The sequence below is a fragment of the Rhododendron vialii genome, chromosome 13a, assembly GCF_030253575.1.
Source record: "Rhododendron vialii isolate Sample 1 chromosome 13a, ASM3025357v1".
In the NCBI taxonomy this organism is placed as follows: domain Eukaryota; kingdom Viridiplantae; phylum Streptophyta; class Magnoliopsida; order Ericales; family Ericaceae; genus Rhododendron; species Rhododendron vialii.
Window position 1 is genome coordinate 9,489,480 of NC_080569.1, and position 23,122 is coordinate 9,512,601.

A 23,122-nucleotide genomic window follows, 5' to 3' on the forward strand; every position below is an offset into this window, starting at 1 on the left:
AGTGGGCCCATACAAAAATCTGTGCGGGATCTGTGTATATAACAAATCTGTGTCAACAGACTTATTGATCCAAAAAATCTGTTCGAGAGATTAAAGCCAAACTCGATTACATTTTCACCTCGTTCCCCCAAGAATAAGTACTTATTTTTTGAATTAAAGGTTGATGTATTATGAGAGAATAACCTGTCTCGTAAAACAGAAAATAAGTACTTAAAAAATAAAAATATTAGCAGAACAGGGCCTTTGGATCTTGTCTTGAATTTTTACATAAAAAATTCCCGGTGCACCCCCCCAACTAGGAATTTTTAGAACACAACTTCAGATAATTCACGTGGACCTACGTATATCGAATAGCTCCACATGCATGCGGTTGTATTTGCAGTTATGTACTAAAGTTGCGTTCCTACCATTAATCTCAAAAATTTAAATTCTGAAATCTTTTTTTTCCCCCCCCCCCATGTTTTTATCCCGGATTGGGGGTAGTGGTAATCCTAGTCCAAAACGAAAAAACAGAAACAGTCCTATTTTGATCATCAGAAACAAAACTCGCAAGTACGGAATATATATGTCCCACTTTTGCTAAATTTGGGTGATCAATTAAATCCTCATCCAGGACTGGAGGCACACTTCTTCTAATCCTATCCAACTTCTGCCTCATCACATCACATCACATTACAACCCTACTAAAAACGTGCGCGCGCACACGCACACACTTACCCACTACTTTTCTTCCTACTCTCAACTCAAAAGTGATCGATCCAACTCCGCAAATAAGCATGGCTTTCAACCAAAACAACGAGTACTACGATGCCCTGCCCGTAGAACCAACCAGCGCGCCGTCGTTTGAGTCTCTCCACCAACGTCGACTAGAGCAATGGCATCGGCGGCAGCAGCAGTTGACGCAGCATTCCGTCTTACTGGACCCAACCACCGCGGCGGCAGACGAGTGCTGCAATTACAACCCGTATGAATATTCGGGTAACAATACGGCGCCGTTGTATTATCCGGACTTGTACGGGATTCAGGAAAGCTTCCAGTCGTACATGGAGCAGCAGCAGCAGTTGTTGAAGCGGGAGCAGTTGATGGAGCGGATGGCGTCGATGTCCGAGGTTGATCGCAAGTGCCCCTTTCTAACGCCGTGGAGTCCTGACTTTGTGGCGCCGCGGGATTCGAAGCCTTCCGGAGAGCCTGGTTCCGACGAGTACACGAAGTTTCAGCCTGGCTCGTTCTTTTCGCACGAGGTGGATGATTTCACCCATTTTATTTAGCGCGCTCCTTTATTTGGGCTAATTTTTTAATGACTTTTTGGCATGTTATTTAAAAAAAAAAATTATCTTAATTTTTTATTAAACTCGCATCAAAATTTCACATCACATTGTTTGTCTCCTCCTCCCATCGAAACAGACGATATGATGTAAAAATTTGACCTAAATCAAATAAGCATTAATTAAGAGAAAACAATTAACAAGACTGTGCCAACAAAGAAATTAGGCCAAAGGGGACTAGCTAGTTCTTCTTTAGTATCTAAAGTTCAGTTCGTCGAGTTGAATAATTAAATCAAAACTTTTAGTACTAAGGACAATTTGTCTTTCTCAAAAAATTTTAATTCCAGTTTGTACTTTTATACCTATTTGGTTCTTTTACTTGAGACAGATGATTAATTCAGAAATTTTGATAGAAAACTACAATAATTTTTGCTAGACGCTAAAATTGACAAATATCTTTCAGAATTTAAGATTATTATTCAGCCCTAATATTTTTTTTTTTTTTGAGTTCTCCATATTTGATTCCTCCAGTTTTTTTTGGTAAGTATCTGAAGTTCTCATGAAGTGCAATAAGATTAATTACAATACAGGCCTTGGCAATAAAACAAAAATCAACTGCGCGCGCGCACATACACACACATACAGGATTATTAGGAATCGAACAATATTTTTTTGGGTAAATGGAATGGAACAATATTAGCTAGATTGCTCTAACTTCCACACAATCATATTTCTTTTTTCTTTCATACTGCAGGTTCATGATCAAGTGAAGCAAGAGCAACAAGGGGCTGCAGATGAGTCCTCACATGAGACTGATCATGATTTCGTCTTACATCAGAATGACCAGGCTGCTGATGTGCCGCCTCTCCTTCTGTTGATTGAAATTCGACCGAAGATATTTTACTTAGATGATCTGTATTCAACACAGAGCTAGCTAGGCAGTACTCGTTAGACTCCTTCCAGAAATATGACGTACTCTTCAGGGAGGGAGAAAAATTCTCACCTCTATTAATTAGGGCAAACTTTCAACCATTTTATTTTTCACAAGAATTTTCTTTGTACATGCAGTTGTGTGAAGGAGGGGGTTTTGGCTTCCAAGCTCACATAGGGGAGAGAGGGGGGCTATGGCATCATTCTCCCTTCTTTTTTAGGGAAAATCTTTATGATGAACTAGTCAGAAAGTTTATTTTTCTGATCAAATTTTCACAAGAATTTACTTTGTTCAATTTTATGAACAAAGATGTTTCAATTTCCAATCTCACACATGAGAATGAGTGCATGGTTATAGGCTATAGCTAAATTGTGTCGGTTGTGGCCCCAAAATAGCGCGTGCCCGCCATAAACATGATCGACAAGATGATCTGAACCAATCTATAGATAGGATTCATCAAGAAATCTATCAAAAGATAGGATTCATCAAGAAATCTATCTGTATTAGGAATTTAGGAGTACAAATTATGTTAATTGCATGTTTTTTGCCAGTTAACCTCCAAAATCCAATTGTCTGAATTCCTTTTTTTTTTTTTGGTCAACAAGGATAGCAGAGATCATTTACATCATTATGTATGAAGTACAAAGAACAAACTCGGGACACTACATCAATTGTGAGAGTCCACGAGATAAATCAAGCCCAATAACTCAATCAATACAAGCAATAAGCCCATCATAGAAAAGAAACAAAGAAAGAAAGGAAAATTCCTTCTAAGGGCAAAATACCCACATGGCCATACGCAGGTGGAGAGATTCGAACTCCTAACATATGAGTGGGATGTGCCTATAAAAAAAAAACATATAAGTGAGATGCAATTAGCTAGAGTCCTGACCAACAGAGTTAGCCCCAGTTGGTTAACCTAGCGACACTTACAAAACGAAGTTTATTACAATTATCTTGGATAAAGCCAAACTATTCATCTAGAAAATTATAAGGTAATCGATGTCTTTTACCACAACCTAGCTTGCATCACGCTTGATCAACAAGTATCCAAACGATTAGATGGACTCCAATCAAGTAAGAACACATGAATGGACTCCCAAAGTTATTGATCTAACAAACCATCACGAATTGCCGCCAAAGATATCATGTAGGGTCATGGAGCACTGGTGGCACTGACATCGTTGTGAAGCAACATCGTACGAAATACTCGTTCAAAAATGAAACAAATTATTCTTGCAAAAACTAGAGAAAACTCTAATAGATCAGACGACAAATCATTGAGCTTAAGAGATTGGAGAAAAACAAAGCAATTACTGAAGTTTACGAAAAAAAAGGTTTACAATTAATACCGTGGCCTTCCCCTCCCACCGTTGTACAAGGATAGTGAAACCCCGGGGAGGCGAAGGAGGAAGAAAAATATTTGTGAATTGTCAGAATATTCAAATTCCAATTTTTGTCGCTCAAACCATGTTTCCACTAAGGAAAAACAAAAAAACCTTCGGCGTTTTTTACAAGTCATTCATACTACTAATCAACAAGTTTAGGGATTTTACAATCTCGTTCACACTAATAAAAAAGTTGTTAGCAACAACTTATCTCTCAATAATTTTTTCACTCACATATCCATCAACAATGTATTCACTAGTGGAAACAACATATTCAATAGTTTTTTCTCACCAACTTATTTATTACCGGAAACAATTAACCCGTTCTAAAATTATTCTTAAAAAATAAGCAGTTTATTTCACATTTTCAAACTCAAAATAAATGTAAATGAAAAATAAATTTTTGATTTTTTTTTTTGCACCATTTAAAATATCTCAATGAGATCTATCAAACAATTATATCCATATTACTAGGAAAATTATTTGCGTAAAAACCTGATTTTTGAGCTTGAAATTAGAGTAAGTACTTAAATGGGTTTTTGGAACGCGGCCTTAACAATTTTCCAACAACAAAAAAAATTCTCCAAGTTAAACGTTGAAACCATATATCGATTTCCTTTTCATTTTAGTATCAATTCCAGGCTTCCTCGTTTTTTGGTTTAGAACCCCAAAACGGAAAGAGATAGAAAAACAAAGAATACGATTTCAGTTTTCCTTTTCCTTTTTGTATCGGTGAAAATCAGTTTTGTTAGTCATAATTAGTGAGATTTGAACTACTATAAATTTCAGTTTGGCCATATTGCATTGCTATAATGTGTGTTCTCTATCTCCTATCTCTCCCCAGTGTTTTTCAATTGAGCGAATTATGGAATTCATCTTTATCGATGACAACATTAATTACTCTTCCAGAAAAGTAAACCAATGAAATAACACCACTGGAAATTTACATCTTAAAAGCAAAGTAACTAACAAAGACCAAAAAAAAAAAGAAGTATTGAAATATAACGTACGTTAATCGGAAACTGTCCAAAATTAGCGGCCCGCAACATGACAAACGAATCATATTACATCTATATATTGGTACCAAATCAAATGATACCCAAAACATAGTACTCAAAAATGGTCGCCAAAGTATTACTGCAAAAAATTACCGTCATTACTATTTATCCAAAAGTATAATTTGAGAAATTAACAAAAAAATCCATAAACAAAGCTGGTATATATATTAAGTTGAATTTCAAAAAGACCTGTACAGAGTAGCAGATATGAAAGCAAATTAATCACGTCTATCTATCTATCTAGTATTCTCTGTATCATATATATCCCCTAAAATGGGAAAACTATATAACCAAAAGAATGAATCGATTTAGTAAATCAAAAGGGCCCAATCAAAAGCAGTACCAGTAGTAGTACTCTACAAAAATTGCCCCCCAAGTTGTATAAAGAACACTAGTCAAGAAATCAACCACATCGGCGCCAGCGTCAAACTCAAATCCAGTAACCTATCTATCTTCTCGTCGCCACCAACCGATTTCTCCGAGCCGGGCCGGCCCTCCGCCTTGCCGTCGGCACCGGCTGGACGGTGCCTCCTCATGTGCCCCCCGAGCGCCTGCCCGATCGCGAACTCCAGCCCGCAGATGGAGCACTCGTGGGTCTTCGGCTTCTCCGGAGTCTGGACGCGTAAGAAATCTCCGTCCGCCGTCGTTAATCTCGGCCTCTTGTGGCTGGCCCGGTGGCCGCCGAGGGCCTGGAACGACGGGAACTCCCGGTTGCACGTCTTGCAGGAGAACACCCGGCCGGGGGCGGCCCCGATCCGGGAGAGGAGCACGAGGCTGTTGGCCATGGCCAGTGCCTCCACGTCCCCGTCCTGTTCTCTGCTCCTCTTCAATACCGTCATGGTCTTATAAGGTGAGGAATTATTTAATCAAAAAAAGGTGAATGCGTTGATTTTTGCTTTGTGATGAAATTCAATCACTTGGTTGAGTACTGGGGGCGTGTGGGGGAGATATATATATAGAGAGAGAGATTTTGATGGGACTCTATTTTCTTGGGCGCTAAGGAAAGCGAGAGTGCTTGCTATGGAAGATAGATATGGAGCAGTGGTATTTATAGATTCAGTGTGGAATTGTATGAGCCTGCCGTCAGGTCAGGGCACACGATATGAGATTACCAGAATAGCCGTCACCGCGTACGTGTCCTTTGTTTGCAGCTTCTTTGACAGTTCTAGAACCCTTTCTAGGAGAAAAGAGTATTACTTGTGCTCCTTTGTCCGGATTTAATATTTTTTAAAAAAAAATTTGTGTCAATTTTCAATCGATTATATTTTGTAATTTATAATATTTTATATAATTTTAAAAATATTGACTTATAGAACTAGTTAGGATCTATGAAACAAGATCCATATTGAATATTAAATTTATTACTAATTTAAAAATATGGAATAACACAGAATTTTATTGAGATTTTTTGAACAGTAAAAAAAATCAAAATATTATTTTTTATTTACATTATTTTTTAATTTTTTTATTCATTCATTATTTTTGAGTAAGTATTTATTTTTTAAAAAGATATTGGATATTAGAAGAGCAGCCGAACTAAAGATGCCCCTTAAACCGACTCAAATACCTGATTTTGACTTGTTCTTATGATCTTGTGGGCCCACAATATAAAAGGGTAAAATTCATATTGCAAGAATTGCATTTGCATCCCGTACAAAATCCCATTCTTCTCCGCCTAAACATTGACTCGTATATGTTGGAAAAATAATGGAAGACGAGAAAGATAAGAACAAACAAGTGATTTTGGAGTAAGCAGCACTTTTTCTAATTTGCATTTGTGACTATCCTATTTGTTATTAACATAATCTTTCAAGGGCTGCAAACGAGCCGAGCTTAGTCGAGTTTTACTGTGCTCAAATTTGTTTATTAAGTTTTTAACGAATCTAAGTTCGAGCTCAGCGAAAACTTAACGAGTTGAGCTTGAGTTGAGCGGGCCTTAGCTTAACTCGAGCTCGAGCTTGTTCACAAGTCTTAACGGGCCAAATAAACGTGTGTGTGTATATATATGTAGTCCGGATCCTATAAGGGATCCCGCACGGGCTTACCGTGCGGGACTCTCCTTTTCCGATCGAATTGTGACAATCCGAGCTGCTCAAAGTGATTAGAATGTGATTTTAAGGGTACTTGTGAGAAATCAGCAAAAAAAATAATCGGGAAGGGCTTGATCCAAACAGTTTTTTATTGAACGGTTCAGTAAAAAAACTACTTGAATCGAGCCATTCCTGATCATTTTTTTTTGCTGATTTCTCGCGGGTACCCTTAAAATCACATTCTGAACACATTGAGTGGCTCGGATCATCGCAATTCGATCGGGAAATGGGGGTCCCACACGGTAAGGCCATGCGGAATCCCTCATTGGATCCTAAGTGTGTGTGTATATATACATATATGGTTGCATATGCCTAATACAACCCAAAATATTTTGATTGTGAATGTATATATTTTTCATTTTTCTATACTCTACAAGAAAATAATTTCAATTTTAGAATAATAAAAATATGTAGTATGTGTTTGTAAGGATTCTGCACCAGGGTATTAAAATGTTAATTGTAGTATAATTAACAAAAAAAGTCTACTAAGTCTTGGCTTGGAAGCCAACTCGAGCCGAGCTTCTACTGGCTTGTGTTCGGTTTGATCACGAAACATGCCTAAAATTTGAACTTGAGCTTGTTTATTTATGTTTTGAGTCAAACTCGAACGAACTTTTATCGAATCAAGTCTCGAGTTGGGCTCGCGAGCGATTCTGTTCGTTTTGCAGCCCAGAATCCTTGTAATGGAGTGTGAATGGGAGTTAAAATATATAGTACAAAAGCATGAGAGCAAGTAGGGATTTGATAGGCCAAAACACGTAAGAGATTGCGTGGAGAATAAGTCGTCTCGCATATTAGTACTACTAGTAAGGAATAAAAGTATTTCATTCACATGACGTACAGGAGAATAGTAGTAGTAGAATTTGACTTTGTTATACCATAACGGAAGTAGTAAGTAACTTTCTGGTTAATCTACGCGGTAGTAGTTAAGTGCAACCTTCCGTCACTTGTAATTGGAACTTGGTCCGAAAAATGGGGCCGGTACACTGCACAATTACTTTACTTGTTCTCCGTACCATATATGGGAGCAAGGGAAAAATTATGGTGTCTATCTTCTATTTGAGGACAGCATAATTTTGGCATAATCGGATCATTATAGTGTTTTCAAATTAAAGGTAGACACCATAACATCATCCAGGGATCAAAACTTTAAGGGAAATTCTATGGTGTCTACCAACTAAAAGGGAAATACCATAGCAGATTGGTTATGCCCCTCAAAGTTTTTTTTGTTATGCCATTTTTATAATAATGGCATAACAAGTGTGATGCCATTTTTTTATGCCATTATTAAAAAGTGTTATGTCTTCAAGTGATTTATTATGCTATTTTTGAAAAAGTGTTATGACCTAATATAATAAAAAAGATTATGCCTCTGGTCCACACAATGACATAACATGTTATGTCATTTAATGGTTTTGTTATGACAAAATTTACGGTATCTTCAAAATAACCTAAGACACCATAACAATATCCCTACTCTTTCCTTGCTACTTCTTAGCTGAGCAAAAGGCATATAGGCCAATATTGGATTTGTTGGCTCTTAGTTTAAGGGGGATGCTAGATGGAGAATCATCTGAATACGATATCAAACACAACTTTTTATAAACATGTGGGTCTCACATATTTAACACGCGGGAAATGAATCGAAAAAGTAAAAAATTATGACTTTTATCCAAATATTTTTGAAAATATCCAAGATAAAGTTCATAAGTCAAAAAAATTTGAATAAGAACAAAATAAAAAAGACCAAAAATCTTAGTGGTATTTGTCAAGTGCTATTTTTCATCCCCCAACTACTAATTAATTTCGCGGGTTTGGTCCAATGTTCAAAATGTGCATCAAAGTTGTCGTCCTCGACCTAGATGCCATTTGTTGTTGCCATCAACACCATGGGATTTATAGTCATTTTACCTACATATTTATTGGTTGCAAAAATTAACAGCGTCTGGGTCGAGGACGGCAACTTTGATAATATTCTAGCGGTACTGATCAAGACTGCATTGATGGTGCACAGATCAGTATATGGGGCCCACTTACGGGTCTCAAATAAAGAATTCCACGTCTTTCATTTATTTTAAAATATTTTTTCGAAGGGACTTAAAAAAAATCAACTCAATTGAATTATTATAATTCTAAACTCTAAAGTCTAAAAGAAAGCGCGCAGAACTTTCACTCTCAGAGTGTGGGTGTGCAACATGCATCGTAGTAATTTCTTGTTTGCCGCGTAGATTTAACGTGGCTGAAAAATTATCCTTTTCGGAAGCTTTATCACAAGCAGAACAAGATGGAGGACCTACCCGGCAGTACTACTAGTCTTTGTCAATCCAGATTCATATAAGAAAGTACGTTCTAGGAATGTTCGGCCTAAGTCACACAAAGACGTGTACATGAATGCGAACGTGTAAGCGAAGCTACGAGCACGAACGTAATTGCATTTTTCAAAAATAGTCGAAACAATCAAAATTTGTGAAAACGAAAATTGAAAGCGAGAACTAGAATATAGATTGAGAGTTGAAACAAAAAAATCTTACTCCCTCCGTCCCTTTTTAAGTGTCCTGCTTCGTAATTCCAACTTATTAAAAAGACATCATCATTATACCTTTCACATCAATTTTTTCCTCCACTTTCCTTACTTACCCATCATCATTACACTTTTACTCATTTACTTTTTTAAAAAAAATCTACTTTTAGGGATAAAATAGACAATACACCAACTTTTACCCACTAACTTTACAAAATGGACACTTATTAAGGGACAGCCCAAAATGAAATACTGGACTTTAAAAAAGGAACGGAGGGAGTACAAGTTATGTGTCATGACATTCAACTCTATTCGCCGGCCAGTTATTCATAACTTATTAAACAAAAGCAAATGATCTAGTTACTCTTTTTTTTTTGAATGGCCGGCGAAGAAAATTCCATTAATTATCAGGATGGAACTGTTACCAAAAGTTTCAATCGGGAATTCAGAATACAAATTCTATTACATTTACACAAGAACTGAATTACAATATAATGAAATTACAAAATCGAAATGAGAACCGAAATACTGAATATGGATTTGTGAACCGAAACCCGTGTTGCACACGGTGTCCTTAAAACAGATTCACCGCCTACCGGAGGGTGTTGAGGTTACTCGGCGTCTGTCTCCCAGGATTGATCCGGCTCGGACCACGAACGTCGGAACACCACCGAAGAACGTCTTGGCGAACTAACTCAGCGTCTCTCTCTCTCTCACACTATATCAGAATGCTAGTGAATTCTTGGGTGAATTGGTGTAGAACTATGCTGTGAAATGCTCCTTTTATAGGCAGAGCATGACCCTAATAATTCTGCCAGCCTTCAATACGTGGAGTAAATGGCAGAATAAATGGGGGAAAAACCCCCCACAATGAATAGAGGTAACCCTCACCATGAATATGGGGAAGTAAAGGCCCCCCCAATCCATTCAAATTTCCAACAGGAACAAATACAATGGGAGAAAAAATCCATTGAGAGAGCCGCGATTGAGTACAATGACTCTTCTACTACTGCTGCTCGAAAATACAAAACCCAAGTCTAAGCCACGGGAATGACTTCGGTGTCCCCGGTCATTTTGGGGACACCGTAACTTTTGGCATAACAAAACCATTATGAGTATAACCAAAACCCATTACAAACATAACAGAACCATAGCAAGGCATAACTAAACCTTGGTTGGGTTTAGTTATGCCTTGGTTGGTTTTTTGGATATTCTTTGTGTTGGTCCAAATAACAACCCAAGAGGGGGGGTGAATTGGTTATCTCAAATATAACGCGAAATTTTAAAAAACTAATTGCAATCTATTCAACTACAATTCCAATTTCAATGAAATACTATTCTACTCATGCAATATTGATATGCAAGACGGAAAGTAAAGAGAGTAGGGAAGAGAGAATCGAACGCAAGGATTTATAGTGGTTCGGTCCGCAACTTCACGGCCTAGTCCACTCCCCAAGTGTCCAACTTGAGATTTGCTGTACTATCTTCAATAGTTACAATCTTCTAGCTTTGCGGGTGCTAGACAACCTTTACAATGAGCAATTTATCCCCAATCGCTCAGACTGATTTTGACTCCGGTGCTAGTCACACCTAACCCAACTAGTTTTGACTCCGGTGCTAGTAACACCTAACTCCAAGTGATTTTTTCTCTAAAACCACTCACAAAAAGTAATCACTTACGAGAGTATGAATAAGGGTGTACAATCCCTTTTACAATAAAGATCAAAATAAGAGCTCTCTCATACAAGTGTAAAATTATCAAGTTGAAGAATAGAGTATGAAGAGATTGATGTATTCTTTGAAATATTTCTCCGAAGCACTGTTGTGTAATCCTTACTTCCCTTTATATACTCCAAGAATGCAACCAGCACATCAATTGCTTCCATCCAAAATCCACTAGCCGTTAGGACAATCTTCTAGTCTAGTCAACAAAAATGTAGCCAATCAATTTCTTATTTCCATTTCTTTTCTGCAGTAGCCGTTAGAGATAATTAAGCACCCAAGTAATCTTCAATCTTTCTCATTGATTAGCATTTTGCTTTCCACAAAATATCCCTTGTAGCCAATTAAAAAAATAGGAGAAGATTTGTCCTTAATCTTCCTCCTTTCAATTTATCTTGACCATTGAAGATAGTGATTTGGTGTAGCAATCTTCCCATGTGCACTTCAACCAAATCCTACAAAATAAACATTAAGGGATTCCAAATATCACAATATTAATTATATTTCTTTTCAATAAAAATATATTTTGTTATCATCAAAATCAATTACGGTATTCTATAGAAACCTTCGGGCTAACACTTTGGTTATGCCTTGTTTAGGTTCTGTTATGCTTGTAATTGATTTTAGTTATGCTTCTAATGGTAAAGTTATGCCAAAAATTACGGTGTTCCTAAAATGACCGGGGACATCATAGCATCATCCTTAAGCCACTCGAGGATTTTTTGCAAGAAAAACAAACAACAAATAAGACAAGGATGATACTATGGTGTTTCTGGTCATTTTGGGAACACCGTAATTTTTGGCATAACTTCACCATTATGAGTATAACTAAAACCCATTATAAGCATAACAAAATCCAAACAAGGCATAACTAAGGAACATCCAAAAAACCAACTAAGGCATAACCAAACCCAACCAATGCATAACAAACAAGTTATGACTTGTTATGATTTTATTATGCTTGTAATGAGTTTTGGTTATACTCATAATGATTTTGTTATGCCAAAAATTACGATGTTTCCAAAATGACCGGGAACACCGAAGTCATTTCATACAAGATGCCAACAACAAAAAAACAAGTAGTCATCGGATGTTTTCAAGTTTCCAAAGATATATGCTCTGCCCCTGAATCCCTATACCACCACCCCATTCGGCGGTGACCAAAAAGTCACCTTCGTCTTCCGATGACCTCAATGGAACTCCACCCCCACATACTTCGTTGCTACCCCTAACCCTGTTCAAATAATCAAATCGGTTCCCAAATCGCGTTGTCCATATACTTAATCGGCCTATAACTGCCTCCCCGGTGCAGACCACTGATAAAAAATCCTCTCCTAAAGTATGTTACCAGGGAACGCTACTACCGTAGCGAATTACGTTTTGGTATAAACGTTTCAAAACATGGTACACTATCGGTCCAAAATGATAAATTTAACAATCCAAAGCGATCATCTTAGTTTTCCTAAAAATGTCAACTTATCATGGTCAAAATAGAGAGAGAATGGAATTTTGGTGAGAGAAATTGTAAAAAGTTCAATCGTAATGCTCCTAGAAATGTGTTACGTATGAATAATTTGACAAACAATATTTAGTTTCACTAGATGTTTATCGCTTGGAAGAGTAAGTTCTAGTGTTATTATCTATAGAAGTCTATCCTTAGAGTATCAAAATTTAAGCATGTAACGTACTGCGTTTTCGTTTCTCGTATCGGAACGTACGATCCGCATTCCGTGTAACATAGGGACTACCTAAACCCACCACCCTCAGCCCAAATCAGTCAAACCCATTGCTCCTCAAAACCCCTCAATCAGACCACTCAACTGGCTAGCCAAACCCTTTGATTGAAATGCCGGGTTCCGAGTCCCTGCAGTGAGGGGAATTCACTGCAAACAGCAGCGCCCCAAAACGACGTCGTTTTGGGGCGTAATTGGAGTGCTAGCTCATGTAGTTAGGTGATACCCCTCACTACAGGGACTTAGGACCCATGTGCCCTCATATGCCTCCAATCGCCACTCTCGTACCACCACATCAACCCTCCAACGCCCCAAATCACAACTGGTACGCCACCTCAAAGACCGCTACGACCATTAGCCTAAACTATAGGATCGAGAGAAAGATAGAGAAATGATCTAGTTATGAAATTAAAGTTATTAATAATGTATGAACCTAGATTTTTTTAATAAAGACAAAAAGAAGCTAAATGAAAATTTGACGCAAAAATTAACAAAGGTTAAACCAGGCTGGAATGATTTCTATACTTTAAATTTTCACCAATGGCATGATAACAAATAAGATGGTGCGTGAAATTTCTAAATGATCGAGATTACTTATGTTATACGCAATGGGATCGCAAACCAAACACACACACTCAACCAAATATAACTCAATAACAAAGACATCTATTAAGAAATAAAGAAATCTAAGTAGTTTTCCAAAACCGAATACATCCACCGTTATTACAAAAATGAAGAATATTACTTGATGTGGTTATCTTTTACCCGAACAAGATCACACCGAAAAAAGGGTGGGGTTTGAGGCACAGACTAACTAAAGTCGCTCTTTTGAGACGATTCAGGTCGTCTACGGAAGAACTCCAGTGTAATAGACCACAAATTTGCACGCCATCCACAGGTTGTAACAAGCTGTCATGCTCAACCAATTCTAGTTGTGAACCCTTATAAATTTACACTACTTTTCAAGGGTAAGAACTAAGAGAAGATCAAACTCTTAAATTAGGGTTAGATTTTGGGTTTTTCTGGCTACATCTAGCCCGCTCTGTTGGGTTAGGCTTTTTGTGCTTTATTGTTTGATCTGAACATTTTTGGCCCTCAGATGTTTTGGGCTTTATCCCTTAGGTGCGTTTGGGCTTGTCCCAACTGGATATTTTTTCAACTTTTGGTTGGAATCTTTTTCTCCTCTCTCCATTAATTTTGCGGATTTTTTTTTTAAAAAAAGTACACTAATAGGAAAGACAAAATCCTTTTGTTGGTTAGTCTATCCACGTTTTTCACCCATACACCTTGCATTCGGTGTAAACTTGGTATTGAATAAGAAATGAATGACCACGTGCATGTTTTTTTATGAGCCAATATCTCTTACAAGTAACTCCACAAAATCTTAAATAATGTCCAAAATATTTCTTAGTAATCACAAATTAAGCAAACGTGATTTTTAAACCTCAGAAGAGCTAAACAACTGAGCATTAACACTAAAATCATCACTGTTTCGAAACCAAAGAATCTCAAAACGGTAAAAAAAAATGTTTCACTATTAATGTGGAATACAAACTGATCAACATAAAATAAATTTAACGTCTCCAATTTCTTTTAAAAAATAATGATTATTCAATATTGTAACTCTATTTTTTCTTGATAAAAATACTCTTTAACATTCGCGGGGCAGCTGATTGATCACTATTTGTGGAGGATTACTACCACACTAAAACTTCACAAATACTAATACAAATTCTCTCTCAATCTCTGTTGAGTCCACCACAATCATTACAGAAGTTTACAAGTATCTTAATACTATATACAAAACATGAGAGAGGAGGAGCGTCCATCAACGGATGATTCGTTCCGATGCTCTGCTGCTATCTCTGAAATTGCTGGTGCTGCCGGGAAAAAAACACTTCTACAAGCTAGGCTAACATCGGTCCAATTGGATTTGAGCCAATGCCCTCAAATTTCAACTTTGGCGAAAAATTCACGGTTCACTGATCGACGCTGCCCCGAGTGCGCCCATCTCCGGAGATATTAATTATGAATTAACTCCAAACAGTGCTTGAACTCCTTCGTCAACATGTCTGCTGGATTGTCTGCAGTAGCAATGTCCCCTTCTCCCGAATAAAGTGATAACGGATATTTGTATGCTTTGTCCGGGAGCGATGCACTTGATTATTTCGCTAAATGAATGACATTCAAGTCTGACTATATATAATACTGTAGTAGACAAGTGACATTTTCATCTGAACCCAAAACACCAACTAACCGCGGACCTCCAGCCATCGTAAAATACATACCCTTTCAAGCAATCAACCACATCGGGGCCAGTGTCAAATTCAAATCCAAGAACATATTTCCCTTTTCGCTACCAACCGACTTCTCCACCACGGGCCGGCCCATCGCCTGCCCGTCGTCGCTGGCGGCTGCCGGACGGTGCCTCCTCATGTGCCCCCCGAGTGCCTGCCCTATCGCGAACTCCAGCCCGCAGATAGAGCACTCGTGCGCCTTCGGCTTCTCCGGCGTCGTCTGAGAGTGGAGGAAGTCCCCATCCGCCGCTGTCAACCTCGGCTTCTTGTGGCTGGCCCTGTGGCCGCCGAGGGCTTGGAACGACGGGAACTCCCGGTTGCACGTCTTGCAGGCGAAGACGCGGCCGGGGGCGGCGCCGACTCGTGAGAGGAGCATGAGGCTGTTGGCCATGGCCAGTGCCTCCACGTCCCCGTCTTGTTCTCTGCTTCTTTTCAGTACAGTCATGGTTCTATGAGGTGAGGAATTATTCAATCAAAGGGTGAATGCGTTGATTTTTTCTTTGAGAAGAAATCGAATCACTTGTTGGGTACTTGGGGCGTGTGGGGGAGATATATATATATATAGGTTGTAGTGAGGGATTTGGTTGGGACTCTGTTTTCTTGGGCACTAAGAAAAGCGTGAGTTCTTGCTCTGGAAGATACTAGATGGAGATGGAGATGTACATATTTACAGAGAGAGAGAGAGAGAGAGAGAGAGATGTGGTGGGGTGTAATATGTACTAGGTGCAGTGGAATTTTAGTCGTCAGGGCTCACGACAACAAGCGTAGGCCGCGTATAGAGTCGTGTGGGGTGAGCTCAGAATTAGTATGAGATGTATGTTTTGTTGTAACTTTCTTTGACAGTTCTAGAACTTTCCTGGATACCAGTATTTTAGTCAAGCAGATGGGATGCGGTCAGTATTGCGTGGGGAGTGGGCGCCCACGGAATAAGAACCAATCAAAAATCAGATTTTTGAGTCGGTTTAGGTGTATGTTCGTGGGAGACCCGCAAGATCCAATCGGAGTCAGATAGTATTTGAGTCGGTTTTGGTGTAATCGTTCGTTGGAGACCCGTAAGATATTTAACCAAACGGTGTCAGAAATTTTTTTTTTTATAGGCAAAAATTTTTTTGATAGCAAAATATCTTGCGGGTCTCCGACGAACAGTTGCACCAAAACCGACTCAAATACTCTCTGATAGTAGAAGCCGTAGGGGTGTGCACGGGTCGGGTTTGGCCCAAACCCGACATGTCAGGTAACACCATTTTTGGCCCCGAACCCGAATCGAACAAGTAGTAAGAACCGTCCGCGAGCCCGATTTTTTACGTCAGGTCTGGTCGGGTCCAACCAAAACCGAATTAATCTATATGAATTGGTCGGTTTTGGTCGGGTCGGGTAAGAAACACACCACCCCGAACCGAAATCTGAATTTTTTTTATACAGAAAATGAACCTGTACCCTACCAAACCACATGTTCGGCCCCGCTCGAGACCCTTTGGGTCGGATCGGGCTGGTCGAGTTGCGGGTTTTTTTGCTCACCCCTATTTGACACCGATCGAAGTCAAATATTTGAGTCGGTTTAGGTGTTATTGTTCGTTGGAGACCCGCAAGATATTTAACCAATAAGTGTTAGTTTTTTTTTTTTTGACAGGCAAAATTTTTATTAAAAATGAGGAGATGGGAAAGGAAAATCCAACAAAAAGTTAGACAATACAACACATGGCCGAAGCCCAACACCCAAGGTCTAACACGGGAGTCCAAAAATAATACTCCCTCCATCCGTAAATGTTTGAAACTTTTGAGAGTTCTAATTTTTAAAGAAGAAATATTATTATATTGTGCAAAAATTAAGTGTCCAATCTTACCCTTCTAGTGTACTTTGAATAGTACTTGAAAATTTGAATTTGAAATTTTGTGTCCAAAAGAAAAGGGTAACATAAGAGGTTTACTATATTTTGCTTTGACTTTTCAAAATGGACAAATTATATGGGACAACAAAAAGCATAAAAGTGTCTCAAATATTTAGGAACGGAGGGAGTATCAATAAAGCCCAATAACAAACAAGCCCAAAAAGACCCGCCCGACAAACCCTGTCCCACGAAACCCTAACCTGAAACTTAACTACTACCGCACAAAACACCGAAAGCACCACCACCCAGACCAGCACCACCACCCAACCGTCTCACTGTTAAGCAGATCCGATCACTCTCAGACGTAGATGACCGGTGTCAAACATTTGAGTTGGTTTAGGTGTAAAGAGACCCACAAGATTTTTAACCAATTGGTGTCAGATTTTTTGAGTCGGTTTAGGTGTAAATGTTCGTTGGAGACCTACAAGATATTTAACCAATCGGTGTCATATTTTTTAGTCGGTTTTGGTGTATCTTGTTCCGGCTTGAGCAACTCTACACTTTGCCTCGCCCAATGGCATCTCCGGTTCCTTCCTTTTCTTGTAGGAGGATAGAGTTCGAGCCCTATGAAGATGTTAGGTGGTCTGAGACTATGGAGAGCTTTTAGACCCTTCGGCGGCCTAATTTCTACTGTCTGCTAACTTCCCCTAACCTCCGCCGATGTATAACGCTTGGCAAAAAAAAGACTTTGCACTTCTTATATGGGAAACAAACACCCTTTACTGTACACTACAGTCGGCGATCTATATCGTTTATCTCTGCAATTAAGGTCTAAGATATGTTCAACATATCCTGTAGGGTATGATGCTTTTAGCCAATTTGAACCATGTGAAACATTTTTGGATTCTAAAGTCATGTAGGATATTTTAATTTGGTAAAATTTGGGCTATTGAAAACATTTTTAGACTGTTTGAATTGTGCACTATAGGGGTGTAGTGCACTCATAAGCACTTCGATTATGATTATATATGCTGGAAAAAAAAATCTTTTATGTTTTATTAAAAAAGGACAATTTTCATAATGAAAACTAAAATTTATGAGATGGAGAGAGTGCTGAAATTAACTAGTTACATCACATAGAATTCTAGTACAAAAACCCAAGTCTTCTCCGTGTCTAAAAATTAATCTGTATTTTGGAGGATAAAAATAATAGTAAACGAGAAAGAGGGAAAAAATGAGTGAATTTGAAATATTCTTTACTTTTTTGTAGTTTGTATTTGGGGTGGGGACGAGAAAAATAAAAAATGGAAGAGAAACGAAAAGAGAACAGTTAAAGTGAAACGTACGTAGTTTTCTAGTCTCTCCTTTCTTTTAAGGTAGTTATACCTTCTTCTTCTTTTTTTTAATTACTTAGTCCTAGTATTTGAGTGTGAAAGGAAGTTAAAAAAGACCAAAGAGCATGAGACTCGTGCTCTATGGTCTTTAAGTCGTCGCACACATGTAGTAATTTAATTGGCCAACACACCTCAGAGATTACGTGGACAATTAAGTCGTCGCATACAAGTAACCCGTAAGGAAGTGCACATCGGTGCGAATAATAAATAAAAGTATAATTAAATGACGTACGTACAAATATAAGAATATATATTATTATAGTTTGACCATTTACTAATTGTAGTAAATTAGTAGCTTAATTTGCGATTAATCTACGCTGTTCGTCCATGAGGTATCTGCGTGTGACCTTCGTCTTTCACACTCACTCACACACCTTGAATTGTTTATGGAGAAACTACAGTACACATTCCTTATTTGGGTATTGTGTATCATATGCATCTTCCAAAATATTATGATTATAGAGAAAATGTTACGAATCGTATTGCTAAAAACTTATGAATCGTATAAAGGTTGCGAAATACACCAAAATATTATGAATCATAATGAAAATATTACGAATCGTACTACTAAAAAGTTATAAATTCTAGAACAAAAGTTACGAAACACGCTAAAATATTATGAATGAACCATAAAATAAAATAGGTGCATATGATACACCTTTTTAAGAAATGTGTATTATAGACTTTCCCATTGTTTATTGATCAACTTGGTAAAACTTGATCACTTGGTCCGAAAGATGGGGCACATTGGATGGCTCTTGGTTTTTTGAATGAAAAAAGCATCTTTTACAATACTAGGTTCGTTTAGTTGTTCAAGAATTTTGTGCAAGAAAATAGTGAAGATATATTTTCCCGCGTGTGTTCTTTGGATAAAAACGTCTATCAGTTAGGACTTACTAATACTTAACACTTTCACAACCATCGGTAACCACGTGATGCGTCATTAATGTATTAATAAAATGTGCTTCATGTGTTAGATGACTAATTATTAGCAGTTGATTTTTTTTTCTTCCAATTTTGTCACCTCTAAATCTAAATCCTGACTCAACCCATGACGGGATTAAGATTGATCCTAGTCCAATCTCATAAAATGAAATTTCACACTCAAACATATATAGCTCAATGGGCCAGGACTCTTGCACCTTATTAGGAGGTCATGAGTTCGAATCTCCCCACCTGCGTGCAGGTGTTCTTCCTTTTCATTTCTTTCTTTCTTTGTTTCTACCCTATAATGAATTTATTTCTTGTATTGATTGAGTTGTTGGCTTGATTCTTGATTGTCTCGTGGACTCTTACAGCTGATGTAGTGTCCCGGATTTGTACTTTGTAGTACTCCATATATGATATAAATAATTTCTTCTATCGATTGAAAAAAAAAAAGAAAAAAGACTTAGAGATGATAAAATTATTTCGATAACATCAACAATTCTACATTCTATCTCGCGCTCTCTCTCTCTCCCTTCCTATCTCTATCTCTATCACTATCTCTATCTCTATCTCTATCTCTAACAAATGTATATGTGCGTAGAAGTTACACTGGGAGAGTAGTGTCAATGGTCATGCAATATATGTCGTACTCTACTACTAGTTTATTGCTCGCCACGTAGATCTAACTTGGGGGTAACGTAAGGCTTTATTCCAAAGCAGAGAAATTGATGAGGAGGACAGGACAGACCCAGTGCATATATATACACGCACACCCGGGGCAGTGCTATTACCAGTCTTAGTCAACCCACATTGTCCATGTATATCACGAAAAGAGAATTAATTAAAGTTCCACATAAGTCACATGATAAAGCGTAAGGCTCCAGAATTCTTATTATCATTCCGTGTACGTAACAAAATTGAACACATGTGGCGCTTTGAGTTGATCTTGGAAATCAGCCTTGGCCTGTGGATTAGATAGAATCGAACACTTGGTCAATAATCAGAGAGCTACTCTCAAGTAGTACAGTACTATAAATTAGTTATTGGGTCAAACAAATGACCGGCCGTACCAAAAATCGTACCATATTATATGTTTGATGCCCTTTTTTTGTCTTTTTGTTAAAATTTGTTGGATGCTCCTACCCCAAGAGCCTGTTCTAGATCTTCAATAGACATAGCCATGGTGTCCGTTGGTTAATCTTTTCTATGTTCATACTTCATACCTTCCAAATCGTCATATCTCTGACCTTGACGAACCCGTAAGAATAGCAAAAGTATTTTCTTTTTTCAATGTACTCTCTTCGTCCCAGTTTGTTTGTCTCCTTTTTGACTTTTTGAAAACGTTTGACCTCTCAAAGAATTAGCTATAATTTTCAATTCGTAATATTTTTAATATGTAATATGGATCTTGTTTGATAGATCTCAATTAGTTTTATTATACAAAATCTTTAAAATCATAAAAAAATATTATAAAATGTAAGATATAAGTATATTTTTGAAAGACACGTATTTCGACAATTAGACAAACAAATTGGGATGGAGGGAGTAATAGTTGGGTTTTTTAAAATTGTAGGCGGGATGACTATTCCTACTGGTCCCCCCTCTGGCCACATTCTTAGTTAGTATGTTAGTTCACAGAGAGTTCAGAGATTGCCCGTAACCCTGAACCCCAATCGCCTCTCATGGGGCTTGAACCTGCCTCCACCGAAAGAGGCAATGGGTGCATGATGCCTGAAAAGTCGTAGATCGCCTAGGTATATAAATATTTGCTATGTTCCGAATTTTTTCAATATCAACCCACAATCAATATATTAACCCAATCAATCACCGGAAAGCAATAAACATAAGAATACCAAGATATACGTGAAAAACCCTAAACGGAAAAAAAATAAACTACGGGAAGGAATCAAACACTATAAACATTGTGTAATTACAAGTAATCTTACCCTACAATTTGAATCATCACAATCGAGCCTAAGATCTACTAACCAAATCCACGTTCACCATACCCAGTGCTTGACCGCCACTGTCTTGAATCCACAAGCCTTCCACACTCCTTCGAAAATTCACCGAAGAACAAATCTAAGTTTGTAGAAATGAAGTTGTGAATATTTCTTGGAGTTTCATTCTGGCTACGGTTGAATAAGAACTCCAAGACTGTAAAAATACCACTCTATCTTGTCTGAACTAGACCCACGTTCTTTTTCTTTTTTTTCCTGCTGCTCCTTTTGTTTCGTTTCCCTAGCATACAAAAGAATAGTGGTACCTTTTGTATTAGCCGTAAGGTGTGCACCACTTCCGTCTTATTTAGGCAGGTTTTACCAATTGATCTCAAATTGATACCCAGTCAATCCATTCCAATTGAGCTCTCTCCGACCACTTGATCTAAATGCGATCATTTCATTCAATCACTCTCAATTACAAATAAAGATTCGATTTCCTTCCACTTCCTAAACAGACACTCTAGAAATAAATAAATTATAACTCAATAATGAGGGATACAATTAAATGTGTGTTTTGTTTTGAAATTTGCCAACATATATAGAGAGACCATGGCCTGTGGTCCTAACAATGCCAACTGAGCTAAAAGCACATTGACTTGGTAGATTCAAACATAATCTCTATAGTATTATTATGAAAAGAAAGTTGTCGTACCGATTAGAAAGGTTATCACTCTTTTTTTTTTTGTTGGAAGGTTTCTCACTCTTGTTTTGCTGAAATCATGCACATGAGTATTTTGTTAGGAGAGTTTTTTGAGAAATTTTTTATGAGAGTAATGATTGGAAGCAGGGGTAATGAGTGGAGAGAGAAATGAGAATAATGATTGGAGATAAGTGTAATAAGGCTCCGTTCCAGAATACCTTCTTAAAAAATAAGTACTTATTTCATATTTTCAAACTCAAAAATAATATAAATGAAAAATTATTTTTCAATTTTTTTTTCACCGTATAAAAGATCTCATAATCAAACAAGATCCATATTGATAAGAAAATTATTTACGTAAACACATGATTTTTGAGCTTGAAATTGCCTTCTTAAAAAATAAGTACTTATTTCCGTTTCCGGAACGGGGCCTAAGTGAAGAGTAATGATTGAAAGTATGAAATATTTTTTGAAAAACATTTTTCAAAATGTGAAACAAACAAGGCATTTAACATTCAAATGAAATGTTCCCTCAGTTCCGTTTGTTTATCTACCTTTTTTGTTATACTGCACCCCAGTGTAATGTGCACGTAGGGTGGCACACAATCATTGATCTCATTAATCAACAGTTCAGATTAAAAATAATCTTTTACCGGTAAAAGATATTTATTATCGGTCAAAGTTAAAAAATACATCGCAACCGTTGATTAATGAGATCGATGATCCGTGTACCGCACTACACACGCTCTACACCGGGGTGCACTACAGCACCTCCGGTTCCCATTTTAATTCGACTCTTGAAAGTTTTATTATGCCCTTTCTCTTAATAGTTTCATTATGCCGTTTCTCTTTGGAAGCACAACAAAAAGGTGATTGATTTTCACTCTCATTCCTTATAAATGCACTTTCTTTTTTGCCCTCTTGCAGTGTGAATTTCCAATAATGTCCTTCAAAAGATGTGGAAGAGTCTCCAGATGAAAGGTTATTTTCATAAATTAACATGTAAATTAATAAGCAAAAAAAAGAAAGAGAGAGTATAATTATGAAAATGGGGTGTGCAAAAATCACTATCCAAAACAAAGTTAAGAGGACAATACTAAGCATGGAAAAATAATATGCCCTTTTTATCTAATGCTAAAACGACGATGGATATTTTTTATAACTCAAACATAAATATAAAATCTTTCGTCGTTTTGGCACTGGTCGTACAAAAATAAAAATGCTAGAACTGCACACTTGTACACACAAGAGTGTTGTTTGTGCACTTGTATGTGCAAATGTGTTATTGTAGCACTCTTGAGATAAAAAAAAAAATGTGCATTGA

General features: G+C 37.6%; 2 protein-coding genes across 2 annotated transcripts; both read right to left on the minus strand.

The window, feature by feature from the left end:
* Positions 1-4,788: 4,788 nt before the first annotated feature.
* Positions 4,789-5,644, minus strand: LOC131314783 (zinc finger protein ZAT8-like). The gene has a single exon (XM_058343632.1). It carries the CDS (start codon positions 5,479-5,481, stop codon positions 5,038-5,040), a length of 444 nt encoding a protein of 147 aa, XP_058199615.1. The 5' UTR covers positions 5,482-5,644; the 3' UTR covers positions 4,789-5,037.
* Positions 5,645-14,279: 8,635 nt separating this feature from the next.
* On the minus strand, positions 14,280-15,676 carry LOC131314784 (zinc finger protein ZAT12-like). Its single transcript, XM_058343633.1, has 2 exons — positions 14,966-15,676; positions 14,280-14,866 (listed from the first exon to the last, which is right to left on the minus strand). Exon 1 carries the CDS (start codon positions 15,448-15,450, stop codon positions 15,001-15,003), a length of 450 nt encoding a protein of 149 aa, XP_058199616.1. The 5' UTR covers positions 15,451-15,676; the 3' UTR covers positions 14,280-14,866; positions 14,966-15,000.
* Between the last annotated feature and the right edge of the window lie 7,446 nt (positions 15,677-23,122).

What these genes read in the sequence shown, in the direction of transcription:
- LOC131314783 (XM_058343632.1), bottom strand. Translation starts at nt 5,481, where the DNA reads ATGACGGTATTGAAGAGGAGCAGAGAACAGGACGGGGACGTGGAGGCA.
- LOC131314784 (XM_058343633.1), bottom strand. Translation starts at nt 15,450, where the DNA reads ATGACTGTACTGAAAAGAAGCAGAGAACAAGACGGGGACGTGGAGGCA.